This window comes from Fistularia commersonii, chromosome 21, assembly GCF_037954325.1.
Source record: "Fistularia commersonii isolate RoL2024-O1a breed Wild chromosome 21, RoL_Fcom_v1.0, whole genome shotgun sequence".
NCBI lineage: Eukaryota > Metazoa > Chordata > Actinopteri > Syngnathiformes > Fistulariidae > Fistularia > Fistularia commersonii.
Window position 1 is genome coordinate 15372698 of NC_141304.1, and position 17627 is coordinate 15390324.

Consider the following 17627-nt stretch of genomic DNA (forward strand, 5'->3'; position numbering starts at 1 on the left):
TCGCTTTGGATAAAAGCGTCAGCCAAATGTAATAAGCACATCAAGTAATAATATCGTATTTTCCACCGTCACCTCCAGCGCCCCCTACTGTGCACATCAGCCACATGTGCACATCCACACATTTCCCATCTAAAAGCCTAGATATGGACATTCCAGGTTGTGTCAACAGACTCTGCTCAGAAGCCACACCCGCCACTTGACTGCCGGAGGACGGCTTGGAGATTTAACTCGCTCGCTTTTTATCCGCCGCTGAGTCGTGTCTCCTGTGCACGGTTGAGTTTTGAGCTTTTTTTTCCTTTCGTTGCAAAACAAATAGTTCAGCGCTCATCCTGCACCGATGCTCGTGTGCATCCTTGTTTCGGAGTGTGTGTGTGTGTGTGTCGAGTGTCGCCTCGAGCTCCGGCTGAGACGCCCGTCGCTCGTCGTCGCGCCGCCACTCGTTTCTTCTCCGCCATCTTCCTGATGATGGGTCGCCGCAGCAGATCATCCGTTCCATCTCCCCGGTTTACTTTACACCATCTAACCCGTCAAGCCTCTACTTTAGCTCTATGACTTCCTCCTAAACAAAGCGGGATATCTGTGTTTATGGGAGAGCCGTCCCACGCCCAGAATTCAGGTTCAAACCTGTTTGTCTGAAAATCCCCCTCAGCCAAACCTCCTCCTGAAAGAGAGCTTTGGTTCACCACTTATTTCAATCGCGAGTTGTTGTTTTGTGCGCTTTTTGGCTAAAACTACCTTCTCAAAGACGGACAATGATATTAGCGTAAACCCGGTGCGACTCGTGTTTCGGGGTAAAACTCTGCCATCTCTGCTTGTCCGTGTTCCCGTCCATGTTCTTGGGTTAGAAAAAGATCTGGATGAACTTTCATCAATGCTGTTTTTCCCGACTAAAAAAACAACAACAACGACAGCAGCAGCGGCAGCAGCAGTAGGCCAAGTTATTGTTTAATCTTGAATGTTGCCGAGACCCTTTTGCACATCCAGCAGCGCCATCTTCTGGACAAATCTATGAAGTGCAGAGACGGAGACAGCGGTGAAGATCTCTCTGACCCGCAAGACGTTCGAGGGCCTCGAATCAAGCCTCGGAGAAGAATCGGCCCGGCGTTTCGTCTCGTCCTCCAAAACCAAAATCCTGATCCGACATACGTGGACGTCACTCCTCGGCCACGGCTTCCACCTTCTCCTCCACCTTCTCCTCCACCTTCTCCACCGCCGCCGCCACCTCCTCCTGCTTCTGCTCCACCACGACCGGCTCCTCGGCCGCCACTTGCTCTACCACCACCGCCGCCTTCTCCTCGTGCCTCTTCTCCTCTTCGTGCTTCTTCTCCTCACTCTTCACCACCACCGTTTCCGTCTTGGTGACGGTGGTGCTCTTCAGCGCCGCCCCGTCGCCGGCGGCGGCGGCCTTGACTCCGCCGAAGGAGCAGCTGACGTAGGCGGGGGTGCGAGAGCTCTCCAGGCCGTAGGCGCTGTAGTGCATGGCTGTGCGACCAGAACCGAAGACAAGAACGTTCAAGCGAGGAGGGGAAGACGGTGAGACATCTTCAGGATAGCTTGCAGATACTTACAGGTCTGCTTGGAGATGCTGGTCTTGATTCCGGTCGCCAGCCTTGAAGAAGAAGCAAATAGCGTGAGATGTGACGCCGAAAGTCGTCGGCATGGCAGGGTTTCTCCTCGGCAACAGCGTACCTGTCCTCCTCTCCCTCCAGGAGTTTCCTGTAGGTGGCGATCTCGATGTCCAGAGCCAGCTTCACGTTCAGCAGCTCCTGGTACTGGCGGACCTGCAGGGCCATGTCCTGCTTGGCTCTCTGGAGAGCTTCCTCCAGGTCTCGGATGCGGAGCTTGGCGTCCTTCACCGCCAGCTCGCCGCGCTCTTCGGCGTCCGCGATCTGAGCTTCCAGGCTCTGTCTCTGCAGAAGATGTCATGTCAGATGTCATCACAGCGTCCCGCAGGCGCTGCGGATGAAACACCAAATCTCAACCCCCACCTGGGACTTGACCATGTCGATTTCAGACTGGAGCCTCATGATGATGCGGTTCATGTCCGCGATCTCGGCCTTGGTGGTCTTCAGGTCGTCGCCGTATCGGCCAGCGGACTGCTGCATCTCCTCGTACTGACGGCGGAAAAAAGCAAGGCCCGTGAATCACTGCTGTTATTTGAGCTCCCTGGGAAGTGTGAATGAGAGGGGGCGATACTTGTATGCCCGCATACGATGTTTCAGCGGTTGTATGTATCCACGAGGAGATCAATCGGGGACGAACCCACCTCTCCACCAATGACAGCTGGGAAAGGATTCCATGTAGGAATGAACGAATGAACCTCACCTTGGTCTGGTACCACGATTCCGCCTCAGCTCTGCTACGGTTAGCGATGTCCTCGTACTGAGCGCGCACTTCTGCTATGATGGCGTCCATGTCAAGGTTGCGGCTGTTGTCCATCTCCACCACGACGGAGGTCTCCTTGATCTGACTCTGCAGCTCCGCCAGTTCCTGGAATGAGCGAAGAAGCGACTGCCGTCTCATCTCCCGGAGCTAGCTTGTTTCGAGCACCGCTATATGAAACTCATAGATTTATTACAGCGTCGAAGATCAGCCGCAGGAAGTCAATCTCGTCGGTTAACGCGTTCAGCTTGGCCTCCAGCTCCACCTTGACCATGTAGGCCGCGTCCGTGTCCTGGGCGGGATCAGACGGACAGTCAGAAAAGAAACCGCCGTCCCAACCAGGAAAGGAAAGGAAAAGCTAGGAAATCTAAACAGACCTTCTTTATGAGGACAAAGTTATTCTCGCACTCGTTGCGTTTGTTGATCTCATCTTCATACCTGGGAGGAGTGTGAACGGACAAAGAAAGGAGATGTGATGTCATTACGTCAAGAGCTGTACCGTAAACACGCCGACCGCACTCGATATTTCATCCGCTCGGACGAGGAAACGGTTTACGGAGACTGTCAAAGTCAGAAAACCCAAACCCACTTGTTCTTGAAGTCCTCCACCAGGCCCGTCATGTGCTGCAGGTCCGACTCCAGCTTGACCTTCTCGTGGCCCAGGTGGTCCAGCTGTTTGCGCAGGTTGGCGATGTAGGCCTCGAACATGGCGTCGATGTTGGAGCTGCTGGAGGTCTGCTCCTGCAGGAGTTTCCATTTGGTCTCCAGCATCTTGTTCTGCTGCTCCAGGAAGCGGACCTGCGAGAGATACGTGATGTTTACGGACTATGAAAGGGAAACAAAGACCTTGGAGAAGAAGCCAGGGAGACTCGGGGAGAACGTGGAACCTCCTCGCTTGGTCCACCATGGGACTAATTTACTGTCCCATCATCAGGGAATTAAAGAGCGGAGGAGAATGAAGACTTTAAGATGTGGAAGGGAGAAGAATGCATTTGAAGCCACAGCGGCTATTCAGTCCATGAATGGTGTCTGTGTTTTGTGTGTGTGTGTGTGTGAGTGTGTGTGTGTGTGTGCTGACGGACAAAGGAACACATAAAGATGGACTGAAAGCCAAGTGACTAATTGGTCTTCTCCCACCTCCTTCGCTCTCTGAACGCCACAGAAGTTACTCCTCGCCAAAGTTCTGGCCACGGCTGCAGGATCTAAGTGTCAGTGTGTGTGTGTGTGTGTGTGTGTGTGTGTGTGTGTGTGTGTGGCCACCCCCCTCCACCTCCCCAGCCATGACATGGTTTACTCTTCACAACTTCCCTCTTGAGTTTCTTCACCCAAGGCGGGGCTCCGTTACCACCCCTCTGACATGACAAAAGGCACTCAGTGTGTGTGTGTGTGTGGTGTGTGTGTGTGTGTGTGCACGTATGTTCTTGCAGTGTCACAATGGAATGCGGAGGCAGAGACTTTGGGATCTATAGAAGTGACTCAAATTGATTGCACGGAGGGTTTCTTGAACAATAGGCCGTATTCACGGGTTGAGGAAGTTATCAGGGTGCAGCTCCAATCTCTGTCCGCTGGCCGATAACAAGACCCATCATCTGGCAGCCGCTGCATTTAGACGCCTGAAAAGACTTCCAGCGAAGTGGCTCTTATCATATAAGCTCGTAAAGTGGGTTCATGACGCTGTTTTTGCATGAACTCCTCCGATCCTTTTTGGCTCTGGCTGTCAGGGGGACGCCGACGCCACGGAGGTATTGCGAAAGCTTTTTTTTTTTTGCAGGATATTCCTTCCGAGTGAAATCAGGCCAGGCGGCGTGTTCATGCTAATCTTATCCGAGCACGTGAGGAGGGCTCACCGTATCTGACCCAGACCTTCTCGCCGTCAATTTCCTCTGCGTCTTATCGACGAGTGACCGAATACCTCGGCGCGTCTGTGCCGACATCCGTCGCCGATGACAACGGCGCTGGCGGAGATAAGACGTCGACCCACCTTGTCGATGAAGTTGGCGAAGCGGTTGTTGAGGGTCTTGATCTGCTCTTTCTCCTGGGTGCGGATGGACTGGATGGCGGGGTCGATCTCCAGATTGAGGGGCGTCAGAAGGCTCTTGTTCACGGTGACCGCCGAAATGGAGGGCGCCATCTCCCTGGCAACGCCGCCTCCGAAGCCGGCGTAGCCGAACTCCAGCCCTCCTCCCCGATGCGCCGACCCCCCGGCGACGTACCCGCCGACGACTTTGAACCCGCCGGCGCCCACCGCCGCACCACTGCTACCCACTCCGCCGTAAGAGCTGCGGACGGTGTAGCTCCGCCTGGCGCCGCCTAACCCGTGGCCGCCGTAGCCGGAGAAGGAGCGGCTGCTGAAGCTCCTCGTCGGACCCACGGTGGACGAGGAGGAGACGGTGGAGTAACTGGTGGTCTTCAGAGCTCTGGTAGACATGGCGGCAGAGGGAGCGGCGCTGCAGCGGTGAGAGAGGAGGCTGGGAGACTCTGCTGAGGGAAGGAAAACCCGGCAGATAAACCCTCCCCGCCGTGGGGGCTATTTATCAGAACAGGGGAGGGGCCCCGCCGAGGTGTGATTGGCCCTCGGCTGCACGGTTACAGCGCGGGGTGGCGGCGGCGGCGGCGGCGGCGGCGGGATGAGAGAGGGGGGCCGAGGAGGGGAGGAGGAAAAAAAAAAAAAAAGAAATCCAATGATGTTACACATTATACAGCGCGCAGGGATTACATAACAGTGCCCGTCTGTGCAGCTACTGCAGGAAGAAACAGCAGGGAGCCGTCGGTTTTTGTCGGATTTGTGTTTCGCCATGTTTGGACGCATGTATGGATGCAGAAGCTGGCATTGTAGGCTCATAGTTTTAAGACTTCCTCTTCCACGGGAGCGGTTCTCACAGTCGTGACATGTGGCGGGGGTTGAATTGTAGTCCCTCGGTGCGATGACCGATTTAATTGGCGTGTTCTCGGCGAAAGGAAGTGAAGAAACAAATTTTTTCGGAGCGCTAAAGTTTACGCCCCGGGTTTAAAGCTTGATCGGAGCTGAATACACGTCGGGCAAGGAGGGTCGGGGGATGAGCATTCCTTCTTTATCAGCCAGGTGGAGAGCAAACAGACGCCTCCTCTTAAAGTCCGGCCGCTCCTCGGCCTCGGAACAATTGCCCCCCGAACGCAGCCGACATACCGAGGGGGTGGGAAGAAGTGACGACATACACAAACCCTGATTCCGACGAAGTCGGGACGTTGGGAAAAATGTAAATCAAAACAGAATGCAATGATTTGCCAATTAGTTTCAATTTATAGTCACTCCAAAGACAAGATATTTAATATTCAGTGAATGTTATAAGTGCATTTTTGCAAATATTCACTCGATTTGTATTAGATGCCTGCAAAGCTTGGACGGAGGCAACAAAAGGAATGCTCAAAAAGCACCTATATTCAACAGGTGAGTGTGGAATCGGGTGTGAAAGGAGAAATCCCCCAAAGGCTCCGCTGTTCCCAGCGCTTCGGGAACAACCGCCCGACTTAATCGTCTAAAAGTACTAGAACATTTCTCAACACGCAATCGCAAGGAATTCGGGGGTTTCGTCATCTACGGTCCGTGACGCCGTCAAAAGATTCAAAGAATCTGGAGGAATCTCTGCGCGCAAGCGGCGAGGCTCAAAAGCGATGGCCTCCGATTAAAAACCGGCATCTTTGCGCGAAGGATTTTCAGAAACGCTTCGGAAAAGCGATCTCGGTTCAGACGGTCGGTCGCCAAAACCGACAACATCAACATCGCCACGTCCTCCGAAAGGACCGTCCTGGCCCCGGCTCGGAGGAACCGACACACTGATACCGAGCGATACGTCCAGGTTTTAGCAGACGAAACGCCGCCATCCAAGCGGCGCCTCTTTCATCCCTGCTTATCTCAACAAGACACGTCCTGCTCGCATTACAGCAGCCTGGCTTGGTAGCAGCCCGGCCCGCCTGCAGCCCAGACTCGTCTACGAAGCGTAAAGCGGATTGTTGAGCAACTCTAGTTGTACAAAAAAGCAAGAACGGGTTAGAATTCTGCTCCCAAAAGCTTAAAGAGTCAGTGTTTCCTGCTCCAAAAGGCTCAGTGAGTGTTGCTAGAAGGAAAGGTGATGTAACACGCTGGTAAAAACACCTCCGTCCCAGCTTTTTGGGCAATGTGTTGCAGGGAGCAAAGTCAAAATGGGGGAATATTTACATGAAATATCTTGTCATTGGAGTGAATTCAACTGAAAAGGAGCTAAAAATGCTTTGCATTGGATTCCGTTTTGATTTGATCTGAATTGTCAGACAGACGTGGAGATGGATAGATGGTCTCCCTGCAGCTTCATGACTCACAATCTTTTCCGGGACGTTCTACGCCTGTTCCTAAATTCAATGCCCCCCTCTCAGCCGCCACTCCCCGTTCCTTTTGTTTCCACAACTTTTATACGGCGAGGAGAACAATTACGCCCGCGAGTTAACGAGAAAACAAACCAATCCCGAGGCGGCGGTTCAGTGGGTGCACGGGGCGGCGGACGAGAGACGGGGGGGTGGAAAGAACAGGTTAACAGCCTAGAAAAGAAATTAAAAAAGTAATTTTTTTTTTTTTTTTCTCTTTAAGGCCGGTCAACAAATGCGTGTTTCGCTTGGCTTTCCTGAAACGGTGACCTCACAATGGAGCTGCTGTGCGGCGGCCGGGACGCTGCGTAATGGATGGTGTTTTGTTTTGTTTTTTCTTTTTAAACCACTTTCTCCTAAATCATGACATCCCTATTTTTCCATCAGAGTAATTTAAGAACCTCCCTCCCTCCCTCCCTCCCTCCAGGCTTCAAGCCCACTAAGATGATTGCGGCGTTTCAGTTTTGTACGCAGATGCTACATAACACATCCAGTGAGGAATTTGTCGCGAGGGGCGTGCGATGCTGGAGGGGGGGGGGGGGGGGCGTGCACGTGGGAAACGATTAGAAGATAAGAAACCCTTATTTTACAATTACCGCTGGTGTGAGATGATTTATGACGTTGCACAACATGTCCTTAGTGCTGCGGTAAGGCGCAGCGTACTCCAAGAGCTATATTACATATTATACACTGCTCAAAAAAATAAAGGGAACACTTAAAAGACCTCTTAAAAGACAATTTATATTTCATTATATTTCTTATTCTTCCTCCTTTCCACTATTGTCTATTACTGTTATGTTTTTACTTGAAACTCTGGCATAACAATTTCCTTCGGAATTAATGAAGTTGTTCTCATCTCATCTCATCTCATAAAAAACACATCCTAGATCTAAATGAATGAAATATTCTTATGAAATACTTTGCTCTTTACACAGTTGAATGTGCTGACAACAAAATCACACCAAAATGATCCATGGAAATCAATTGTATCAACCCATGGAGGTCTGGATTAGGAATCACACTCCAAATTAAAGTGTAAAAACAAACTCCGGGCTGATCCAACTTTGATGTAATGTCCTTAAAACAAGTCCAAATGAATGTGTGTTGCTTCCTGAGTGGACACTATGATTTCACACAAGTGGGATTGACTTGGAGTTACATTGTGTTGTTCAAGTGTTCCCTTTATTTTTTGGAGCAGTATATATTACTTATTCAGGCAAAGAAAAGGGTCATTTCAACTTCGGTCTGGAAGCTAGACTTTGCCGTCGCAGTTATCGGCCGAGTCGGTCGTAAAATAAGCTCCGGTGAGTAAAAACGGGCGCGGGAGGGAGTGAAAACACACACTGGTATTGTGTGTGGCTAGTCAAGGAGAAGGGTACAAAATGTGCAGCACGCCTCCGCCTCCTCCTTTGCCTTGAGACTCCTGCCCTCCAGCGACAGATCAGTAAAAACTCAGGAAACGGCACCGGGGGAGGGGCGGCGGGGGCGGGGTCACATGACCCCAACCCTTTTTCCTCATTGGACGAGAAGCAGCCTTCAGGACGGAGAGGATGTTGGTCTATTTTTGAAACGCTGTGACACAGAAGCACCAGATGCAACAGGGATGTGATACTGATCGTGTGTGTGTGTGTGTGTGTGTGTGTGTGTGTGTGTGTGTGTGTGTGCGTGCTGACTCTGCAGTTCAACCGATAAACTAATTTACCAGATGATCGCAGCAGGGTGGGGCGTCCCACCCATCGGAAGGTTGTCGGCTCGATTCCCAGCTCCTCCTGTGTGTGTGTGTGTGTGTCTGTGTGTGTGAATGGGTGAATGCAATCCAGTACTTTGAAACAAGACGATGAAAGATTATCTATTGCATGTAAACTGCGCTCAGGACTTTCCCAGATGTCATTGGACGAGGGCTGGGAGACACAGAAACATTCACCCTCTCATTCACATGTTACACATTCACACGTCCTAGAGACATACAACAACGGTGTGTGAACGGTTGATTGTCCCAAAGATGCGCCCCTGTGACGTCTCATTCGCATGACGAGACGCCATTCACCCTCTCACTCATGTATTATATAAAGACATGCAGTCGTTCACTCTCTCATTTATGTTATATATTCACTTGTTCATTCACATGTCACATTGAGATGATCATTCACCCTCTCATTGACATGTTATGTAATGACATGTGATCATCAACCACTCATTCACATGTTATATATAAATGTGCAACCATTCACCCTCTCATTCATATGTTATATATTACTTTTTCATTCACATGTCATATAGAGACAAGCATTCACCCTCTCATTGAGATATTATATTAAGAGGTGCAACCACTCATCCTCTCATTTATATGTTATATATTTCCCCCCTCATTTGTGTGTTACATATTCACTTGTTCATTCAAACGTCATGTGGTGATGATCATTCACCCTCTCATTCACATGTTATATAAAGACATGCAGCCATTCACTCTTTCTTTTATATGGTATATATTCACTTGTTCATTCACATGTTATATGCAGCCATTCACCCTCTCATTCATATGTTATATATTCACCCTCTCATTTATATGCAATATATTCACCCTCTCATTTATATGCAATATATTCACCCTCTCATTCACATGTGATATATAGACATGCAGCCATTCACCCTTTCTTTTATATGGTATATATTCACTTGTTCATTCACATGTTATATGCAGCCATTCACCCTCTCATTCATATGTTATATATTCACCCTCTCATTTATATGCAATATATTCACCCTCTCATTTATATGCAATATATTCACCCTCTCATTTATATGTAATATATTCACCCTCTCATTCACATGTTATATAAAGACATGCAGCCATTCACCCTTTCTTTTATATGTTATATATTCACCCTCTCATTTATATGCAATATATTCACCCTCTCATTTACATGTAATATATTCACCCTCTCATTTATATGTAATATATTCACCCTCTCATTGACATGTTATATATAGACATGCAGCCATTCACCCTTTCTTTTATATGTTATATATTCACCCTCTAATTGACATGTTATATAAAGACATGCAGCCATTCACCCTTTCTTTTATATGGTATATATTCACTTGTTCATTCACATGTTATATGCAGCCATTCACCCTCTCATTCATATGTTATATATTCACCCTCTCATTTATATGCAATATATTCACCCTCTCATTCACATGTTATATAAAGACATGCAGCCATTCACCCTCTCATTCAAAGTTCTGGGCAATGTAGGGTTTCCAATGAAGGTCCTGCGTGTTTTTGGACTGTTGGAGGAACCCGGGGAACCCAGAGGAACCCCTCGCTTTGGGAATCCAACCGGGAACCTTCTCTCATGACGTATTCCGACATGATCACATTACGCTTTGAGGAAGCAGCGGCTCCTCCCCTCGTGGAGAACGTTCCCACCGGGCCGGGACGTGATGTCCCGCGGAGAACGTCAAATCTGCCGTGCAGCAGAGGCGTCGCCGGGAAAAGCCAACAAACTGTCAAGGGCTTCGGGGCATCTTTGGTAAGCGAGGCAGGGAGCGGTTCGAGAGGGAAGGTGTCAAACTCACATCCACATTCTTTCTTCTACAAATCCACGAATGAGCGAACACACACACACACACACACACACACACACGCTGCATCATTTATTCTTTGTACTTTTCTGTAAAACGAACACAGCGTTTATCATGCATTAGCATGTCTGTACCGTTCGTGCTTTGACGTCCAGACCTTCCAGGGTTCATGAGAACCGCTCTTAAATTGGATAAAAAGGATTTATTATTCTCATATTTTAAATTCACACAGCAGGATTTTGCCGAGTGTGTGTTCTTTGCGTGTCACTCATCACGCTAACGGCCGATCACTCGGAGAGACGCGACCTCTCCGGTCGCAAGCGAACTCCGAGTGTGTTTTGCATAACGTGGAACATTTGTATCTCACGTCGCACGTTTGAATGTTTTTACACGCTTTGTAAAGGAATCATGTGAAGGGATTTACTTTTATACAAGTTAAATCTGTTTCATAAAATGACTGAGGATCTGGAACTGGTTATTTCCCAGCAGTTTCAGCAGAATGGAACGCTCTTCTGCTGCCCCGCTGGCCTCGGAGTGTGTTTATGTGCTGCGTGTGTGTTGCCGTGGTGTGTTTATGTGCTGCGTGTGTGTTGCCGTGGTGTGTTTATGTGCTGCTTGTGTGTTTTGCCGCAGTGTCCTTGTGTGTTGCTGAAGTGTGTTTTTTTTTTTTTTTGCCTCGCTGTCGTGTGTTGCTTCCTTGTCTATTTATTTTGCGTGTGTGTCGCTTCCTTGTGCTTCTATGCTGTGTGTGTGTGTTACAGCAGTGTGTTTGTGCTGCGTGTGTGTGTGTTGCTTCGGTGTGTTTGTGCGCTGTGTCTGCTCCTGTGAGGTCTGAATGTGGTGTTGCTTCTTCGTGCGTGTGTGTTGCTGCAGTGTTTGTGTGTTGCTTCCCTCTACCTGTGTGCTGTGTGTTTGTGTTTCTGCCGAGTTCCTTGTGTGTGTGTGTGTGTGTGTTGCTGTAGTGTGTATGTGCACTGCGTGTGTATTGCTTCCTTGTCACTGTGCTATGTGTGTGTGTTGTTGCTGTGTATGTGCACTGCGTGTGTGTGTGTTGCTGCAGTGTGTATGTGCACTGTGTGTGTGTTGCCTCTTTGTCCTTGTGCGTTGTGCATTGTGTGTGTGTGTGTGTGTGTGTGTGTGTGTGTTGCTGTGATGTGTTTGTGGGCTGCATGTGTGTTGCCTTCTTGTCCCTTTGTACTGTGTGCATTGCTGCAGTGTGTGTGCTGTGTGTGTGTGTGTGCACTGTGTGTGTATTGCCTCTTTGTCCCTGTGTGCTGCGTGTGTATTGTTGCAGTGTGTGTGCACTGCGTGTTTGTTGCCTCCTTGTGTGCTGTGTGTGTGTTGTCGCAGGCTATCTACTGCGTGTGTGTGTGTGTGTTACTGCAGTGTATATGTGAGCAGCGTGTGTGTTGCCTCCTTGTCCTTGCGTGCCGTGTGTGTGTGAGTGTGTGTGAGTGTGTGTGTGTGTGTGCACAGCGTGAGTGTTGCTGATCTTCCCTGCTCGCAGCCTCGCGGGCAGGCCTTCATTGCCCCCCCTGCTGGCCCTGGGTCGGCCTTGTCTGCCTCTGTGACGTGTCTGCATGTGTGTGTGTGTGTGTGTGTGTGTGTGTGTGTGTGTGTGTGTGTGTGTGTGTGTGTGTGTGTGTGTGTGTGTGTGAGCTCTCACAGAAAATAATGAATCAAAGATGCCGATGTGACGCCGCGGCGACTCAACTTTTCCGCCTCTCCTCAGTTTCATCTTCCTCCTGCACATCTGTCCGGCCGGCGGTGCCGCCCCTCCGCCCCTCTGCATCACACACACACACACACACACACAGACACACACTCGCAGAAACGCTGTCGTTGTTTATTTACGCCCTTCCTCTGTGTTTCCCGGCCGCCTGGCAGACGCTTCGTTGTCAAAACACTCGCAAAGCGTCCGGCGCTGTCACGCGGTCCGAGTCATGCCGACTTAATTCCTCGTTCCTCTTCGTGCTTCCCCCGCTCGTCACGGGCCCGCCGATCACGGCTTCAGCCGTTGCGACCGTTTCCCGCCCCTCCTCGTCCTCCTGAAGAGCCCCCGGGACGGCGCCGCGCAAAAAACGCCAGGGAAAAAAAACGCCGAAACCCGAAGAAAAGATCTTCCGGAAAAGAAAAGATCGGGGTTTGTCCGGGAGCGCGGGGAGAGGAGGGACCCATGGAAACACTTCCATGTTGATTCAACACTAATCATCATGTGCAGGAAGTGTTTTTCCCCCAACTTGTTGCCTTGACAACCATAAAAATGCATCACAAGTTGACATAATGAACTGATCGGACGACTTTGACTCGATTTCTCCTCTCCAGCCGGCCTCCTCGTCTCTCCTGGGTTTTTTTTTTTTTTGTTTGTTTTTTACGACTCGCCCGTCCTCAGATTTCCTTTTGTTAGAATCGGCCGGGGGTCCCGCGGGGTTTCGCTCTTAATTTCACCAACAAAAGCCAGAACGGTATTTCTCCGGTGTCCTTGTGGCGTTTGAGAATTATCACGCCGACCTGCTTTATCTCCTCGGCAGTTTGGAAATATCTGGTTCTGAGGCCGATAATACTCCTTCTAGGGGAAACAGAGAGGAATGCCATTCTCACCAGGAGGGGGAGGGGACTTTTGTTTTTCCCATTTTATCGTTTCTATTTAAACTTTCCCTGGAAGCAGCTGCCTTTGGATGATCATCGTGTGAAAGATGTGCTGGGACGGAAACTAAATACCGAGGTTTAGAAAAGGGGAACATGTGGGTAAAAAGAGGAATGAGAGGGCAGGGAGGGGAACGGGGAGGGAGGGAGGGAGGGATGGATGGAGTGGGCCGGGTCTGAGAGGCCGGCCGTGATTGAGCCAGAGAAGCAGGAGGGGTATAAGTTCTCCGCTTCCTGCTGCCGGCGTCACTTTCTGGGTCGTTCGGCAGTGAGCTTCCACCTCTCTCTCTTTTCTGTCGCTCTCCGTCACGCCGTGAATTCTCCGCGAAAATGAGAAGAGCCGCCTATCAGCAGGTACCCTCCGCTCACATCACCATGACCCGCTCGGCGCCGAGCTACGCTTTCAGCATTCACGGCGGCGCGGGTGGGAAGGGCGCCCGCATCTCCTCCGCCTCCGCATCTTCTCTGCGCTCCGGCGCCCCGTTCGTGTCGTCCTCCAGCGCCTTCAAGGTGAGCAGCGGCATGGGCGGCGGCGTGGGCGGCGGCGTGGGCGCGGGTTTCGGCGGCGGCGCCGGGGCCAAAATGGGCTCCGGAGGCCCCGGGATCGTCGGCAACGAGAAGGGGGAGATGCAGAACCTGAACGACCGCCTGGCCAGCTACATCGAGACGGTGAGGAACCTGGAGAAGACCAACCAGGATCTGGAGATGAAGATCAGGGAGGCCCTGCAGAAGGGGGGACCCAGCATGAGGGACTACAGCAAGTACCGGCCCGTCATCGACGACCTGCGTAACCAGGTAATGCGGATGAATAAAGTGGCGCTAAAGTTCTCCTTCCGTCCGTCCGACGAGCCGCTCTCACGCGATTCGATCGCAACTTCTACTTTTCCACTTTCCAAGCCGTGTGGGTCAGCCGTTCTCCTGGGAGTTATCAAATTTCTTGCAAGAGAATGAAGGGTGTGGTTGCCAAGCTGTAACCCCCCCTCCGGCCACACCACACCACACCACGCCACGCCGCCCCCTCCGTAAAACTTCCATTCATGCAGGGAAGCGGTCAGAACCGCTCCTGGTGAATCACCAGCACGAGACGGACTCGCAAACATCTGACCGATGGAAGAGTTTTTCCGAAGCCATTCTGCAAACATACTCCGGCGTAGGAGGGCCTCAATGGGAAACAGATGTGTGGTTATGACTCACAAACATGCATGCATGACACACACACACACACACACACACACACACACAATGGATCTGTTTCTCCCCGGCGGCCGGCCGTGAGTGCGTGCGAGTCGACCGCATGCAGAACAATCGGCGGCGGCCCCGCCGAGCCAAAATGTCACATTCTTCCCCCAAAAATCCCAGCTTTTTGGTTTCACAGTGACACATTGATGGCTGCGCTCTTGTTCTGCTCTGCCAGTGTTTCCTCTCTACTTCCACTAGATCTCGTAAAAAAAAAAAAAAAGAAAAGCGGTCGCCAACAAAGAATTCCACATTCCTTGCAGACACACAAAGAGACCTCCAGCCTCGCGGTGGCCCCTTCGTGGCAGCCGGCTCCGGATTGGCCGCTGTTACATAAGGGCTTGAATCCTGCGCGTCACATGTCCGGACATCTGTTTAACGTTATTATCTCACGCGCAAAATGAACGTCGCCAATTTACCAAAATCCATACAAAGGGAAGGTGGAATTAAACCAAGCGTCCTGTCTAACCCCACGTTCGATCTCTCGCCGCAGATCTTCGACAAGATAGTGGACAACGCTCGCTTTGTGCTCCAGATTGACAACGCTCGTCTGGCCGCCGACGACTTCAAAGTAAAGTACGTGGTTTTAAACTCGATTTGGGCGTGGATTCAGTGCGGGAGGAGATTGAGGATCTTAATCGCCCGAAATACATCCGCGGGTTCTCCACACGCAGGTTCGACAACGAGATGGCCATCCGCCAGTCCGTGGAGGCCGACATCGCGGGGCTGAAGAAAGTCATCGACGACACCAACATGAGCAGGATGAACGTGGAGAGCGAGATCGAAGCCCTGAAGGAGGAGCTCATCTTCCTGAAGAGGAACCACGAGAACGTACGGGTCGTGAACGTCTGGCCCGATTTTCCGGGCGACCCGTAAACACCCGGCTGACGTTTCCATCTCCCTCCAGGAGGTGGCGGAGCTGAGGAATCAGATCTCCCAGTCGGGGGTGCAGGTGGACGTGGACGCCCCGAAAGGTCACGACCTGGCCCAGATCATGGAGGACATGAGGGGCAACTATGAGAGGATCGCGGTGAAGAACGCGGAGGACCTCAAACGGTGGCATGAAAATCAGGTGAGGGCGGCGGCGGGATGCTTGGCGGCGAGGCGGCGAGGCGGCGAGGTTTGACGGATCCGACTCTCTTCAGACGGCAGATGTGCAGGCGCAGGTATCGCAGAACACGGAAGCTCTCCAGGGAGCGCAGATGGAGATGGGCGACTTATCCAGACAGATACAGACGCTAGAAATCGAGCTCGCGTCACAACAGAGCCTGGTGAGTCCACCTTTCGGCCCACGCCAGGAGAACATCCCGGCGATGTCGTGATGTTTCCCTCCCGTCTCCTCAGAGAGCCTCCCTGGAAGACACCCTGCGCAACACGGAGCTGCGGAACAACATGGAGATGGAGAAGTACAACGGCATCATCATGCGACTGGAGGAGGAGCTCACAAACCTGCGCGCCAACATCCAGCAGCAGACCCAGGAGTACGAGGCGCTCCTCAACCTCAAGGTGAAGCTGGAGAACGAGATCGGCACGTACAAGGGCCTGCTGGACGGAGGCGATTTCAAGTGAGTGCTCCGTCCCGGACGGGAATCGTAAAGCCAAGCGGCGTATTTGAGTTTTTTAAACGTCACGTTTCTCCTTGGCGCTCCTCGCAGACTGCAGGATGCGCTGGACGAGCTGGCCGCCACTTCCTGATCCGGGACAAAGACCCTTCTCAGATGGAAGCCTCCTCCAACACCACCACCACCACCACACAAAAGCAGAAATGTCTCCCTTCTGCAAAGATCGCAAGGCATTTTCTAGTTGAATAAAGGCCGTAACCACTGCGTGACCCGCCATTAACGCTGCAGAAAATAAAAGGCATTCCAGTCATGACTCTTTCTCTTTTTTTTTTTTTTGAACTCCATTTTTATGTTCTTGACTTCAATGACGGGTACGTGTACCACTTAGAATGAGATGACACGACGTGAAATAATAACAGAAAAAAAAGGGGGAGGTGAAAAAAAGTATAAATTATAAAGAAATTAAAAAAAAAAAAATCCACTCCTTGTAGGTAATCTGAAAGGAAATGACGTTTATGTCCGATGCAGGTCCAACACTTTGAGTCTAACTTTATTGTATTAGTAAAGACATGACAGGAACTCATCATTTAGTAAAAATAGGAATCTTAAGTCTTAATGAAGATGTCATTTCTCCATCTGGTGAATGTCCCATACTTTTTGGATCCATATATTAAATGTAGGGCGTCCGGTTTTATCCGACTGATTTTCCAGTTATGGCTTTTAATGCCGCCGTGAGGTATTTTTGCTCCTTTCTGTCTGCACCCATAGGGGTTGGCGTTTGAAGAGCGCTTTGAGGGCGTCAAAAAACCTCCTTTCAAAATAAACTTAGTTTGGGACAAAGCCAAACTATATGTGTGCGGTCGGCGAGATTTTTAACACAAGAACTACAACGAGTCGGCCCCGTTTTAGCTATTTAGCTGTTTGAAAAACACCTGATAATTACTTTCCACTGGAATTCTCTCCAGGAGTTTGACTCCATGCATATCTGCTCCCAGGCGTCCGCTAAGATGTCAACGTTTATTTCCACCTCCCATCTCTGTCCTATCCGTTGGGAGTTTCTATATTCGTGAATGAACATATATTCCACAGCTTACCAATTATTTACTTTTCTCTATGGCTTATTAGGAGCCTTTCTATGGAAGTGGGCCTTCTAAGATTTCCCCACCCCTTGTGCCTTGTCAGGAAAGATCTTAACCGTTGATGTCTAAAAAGATTCCTTCGTCAGCTGTTTTAATATCGTCGTCCTTTGCCGTCGGTCGATGCCAACAGATTCGACTATATCCTGACCACTTTCTAAAACCGGTCTCTGAATTGTTAGAGGTGAAGGTCTTCATAAGTCCTGTGACTCTTTCTTTTGGGTGATTGTTAAATAAAAGCGGTTTGATGGAAGTGATGACCGAAGACCTTCGGCGTTCGTATGATCGTGTCCTCTGAGCTGCTCCAGAGACCATCATCTCACTCCATCTAACCTTCTCCTCCACATCTTCTAACTTCCTGTCATCCATCCATAAACCTCCTCTGGCCTTGTGGAAATCTTCTTGTCGTGTAGCAACTGGACTTGAGTTTCTTGACTCGAGGTGATTTCACCTCTCGTCCCAGAAGCTCCTTCAGTTTCAGGGGTGAAATGTCTTGAAGAAAGGACTTGAAGAAATTCAAGTCCAGTTGCCATGATAATAATAATAATAATAATAATAATAATAATAATAATAATAATAATAATAGCAATAATAATAACAATAATAATAGTAGTAATAATAATAATAGAAATAATAATAACAACAATAATAACGATAATAATAATAATAATAGCAATAATAATAATAATGATAACAATAA

General features: G+C 50.1%; 2 protein-coding genes across 3 annotated transcripts; one reads left to right on the forward strand and one right to left on the reverse strand.

Annotated features, from left to right (window-relative positions):
• Positions 1 to 918: 918 nt before the first annotated feature.
• LOC147222440 (intermediate filament protein ON3-like) lies at positions 919 to 4888 on the reverse strand. The gene is made up of 9 exons (XM_086168844.1): positions 4364 to 4888; positions 2972 to 3180; positions 2760 to 2820; positions 2579 to 2674; positions 2326 to 2490; positions 1989 to 2114; positions 1690 to 1910; positions 1569 to 1609; positions 919 to 1482 (listed from the first exon to the last, which is right to left on the reverse strand). Exons 1-9 carry the CDS (start codon positions 4808 to 4810, stop codon positions 1154 to 1156), a joined length of 1695 nt encoding a protein of 564 aa, XP_086024970.1. The 5' UTR covers positions 4811 to 4888; the 3' UTR covers positions 919 to 1153.
• Positions 4889 to 13224: 8336 nt separating this feature from the next.
• Positions 13225 to 16101, forward strand: LOC147222441 (keratin, type I cytoskeletal 18-like). 2 transcript variants are annotated; one of them, XM_086168845.1, is made up of 7 exons: positions 13226 to 13788; positions 14723 to 14805; positions 14904 to 15060; positions 15137 to 15301; positions 15375 to 15500; positions 15574 to 15794; positions 15885 to 16101. In XM_086168845.1, exons 1-7 carry the CDS (start codon positions 13324 to 13326, stop codon positions 15922 to 15924), a joined length of 1257 nt encoding a protein of 418 aa, XP_086024971.1. In that variant the 5' UTR covers positions 13226 to 13323; the 3' UTR covers positions 15925 to 16101. The 2 variants fall into 2 exon arrangements, with proteins under 2 accessions (XP_086024972.1, XP_086024971.1); XM_086168846.1 differs by lacking the exon at positions 15885 to 16101 and having other exon boundaries at positions 13225 to 13788; positions 15574 to 15798.
• The last annotated feature ends 1526 nt before the right edge of the window (positions 16102 to 17627 follow it).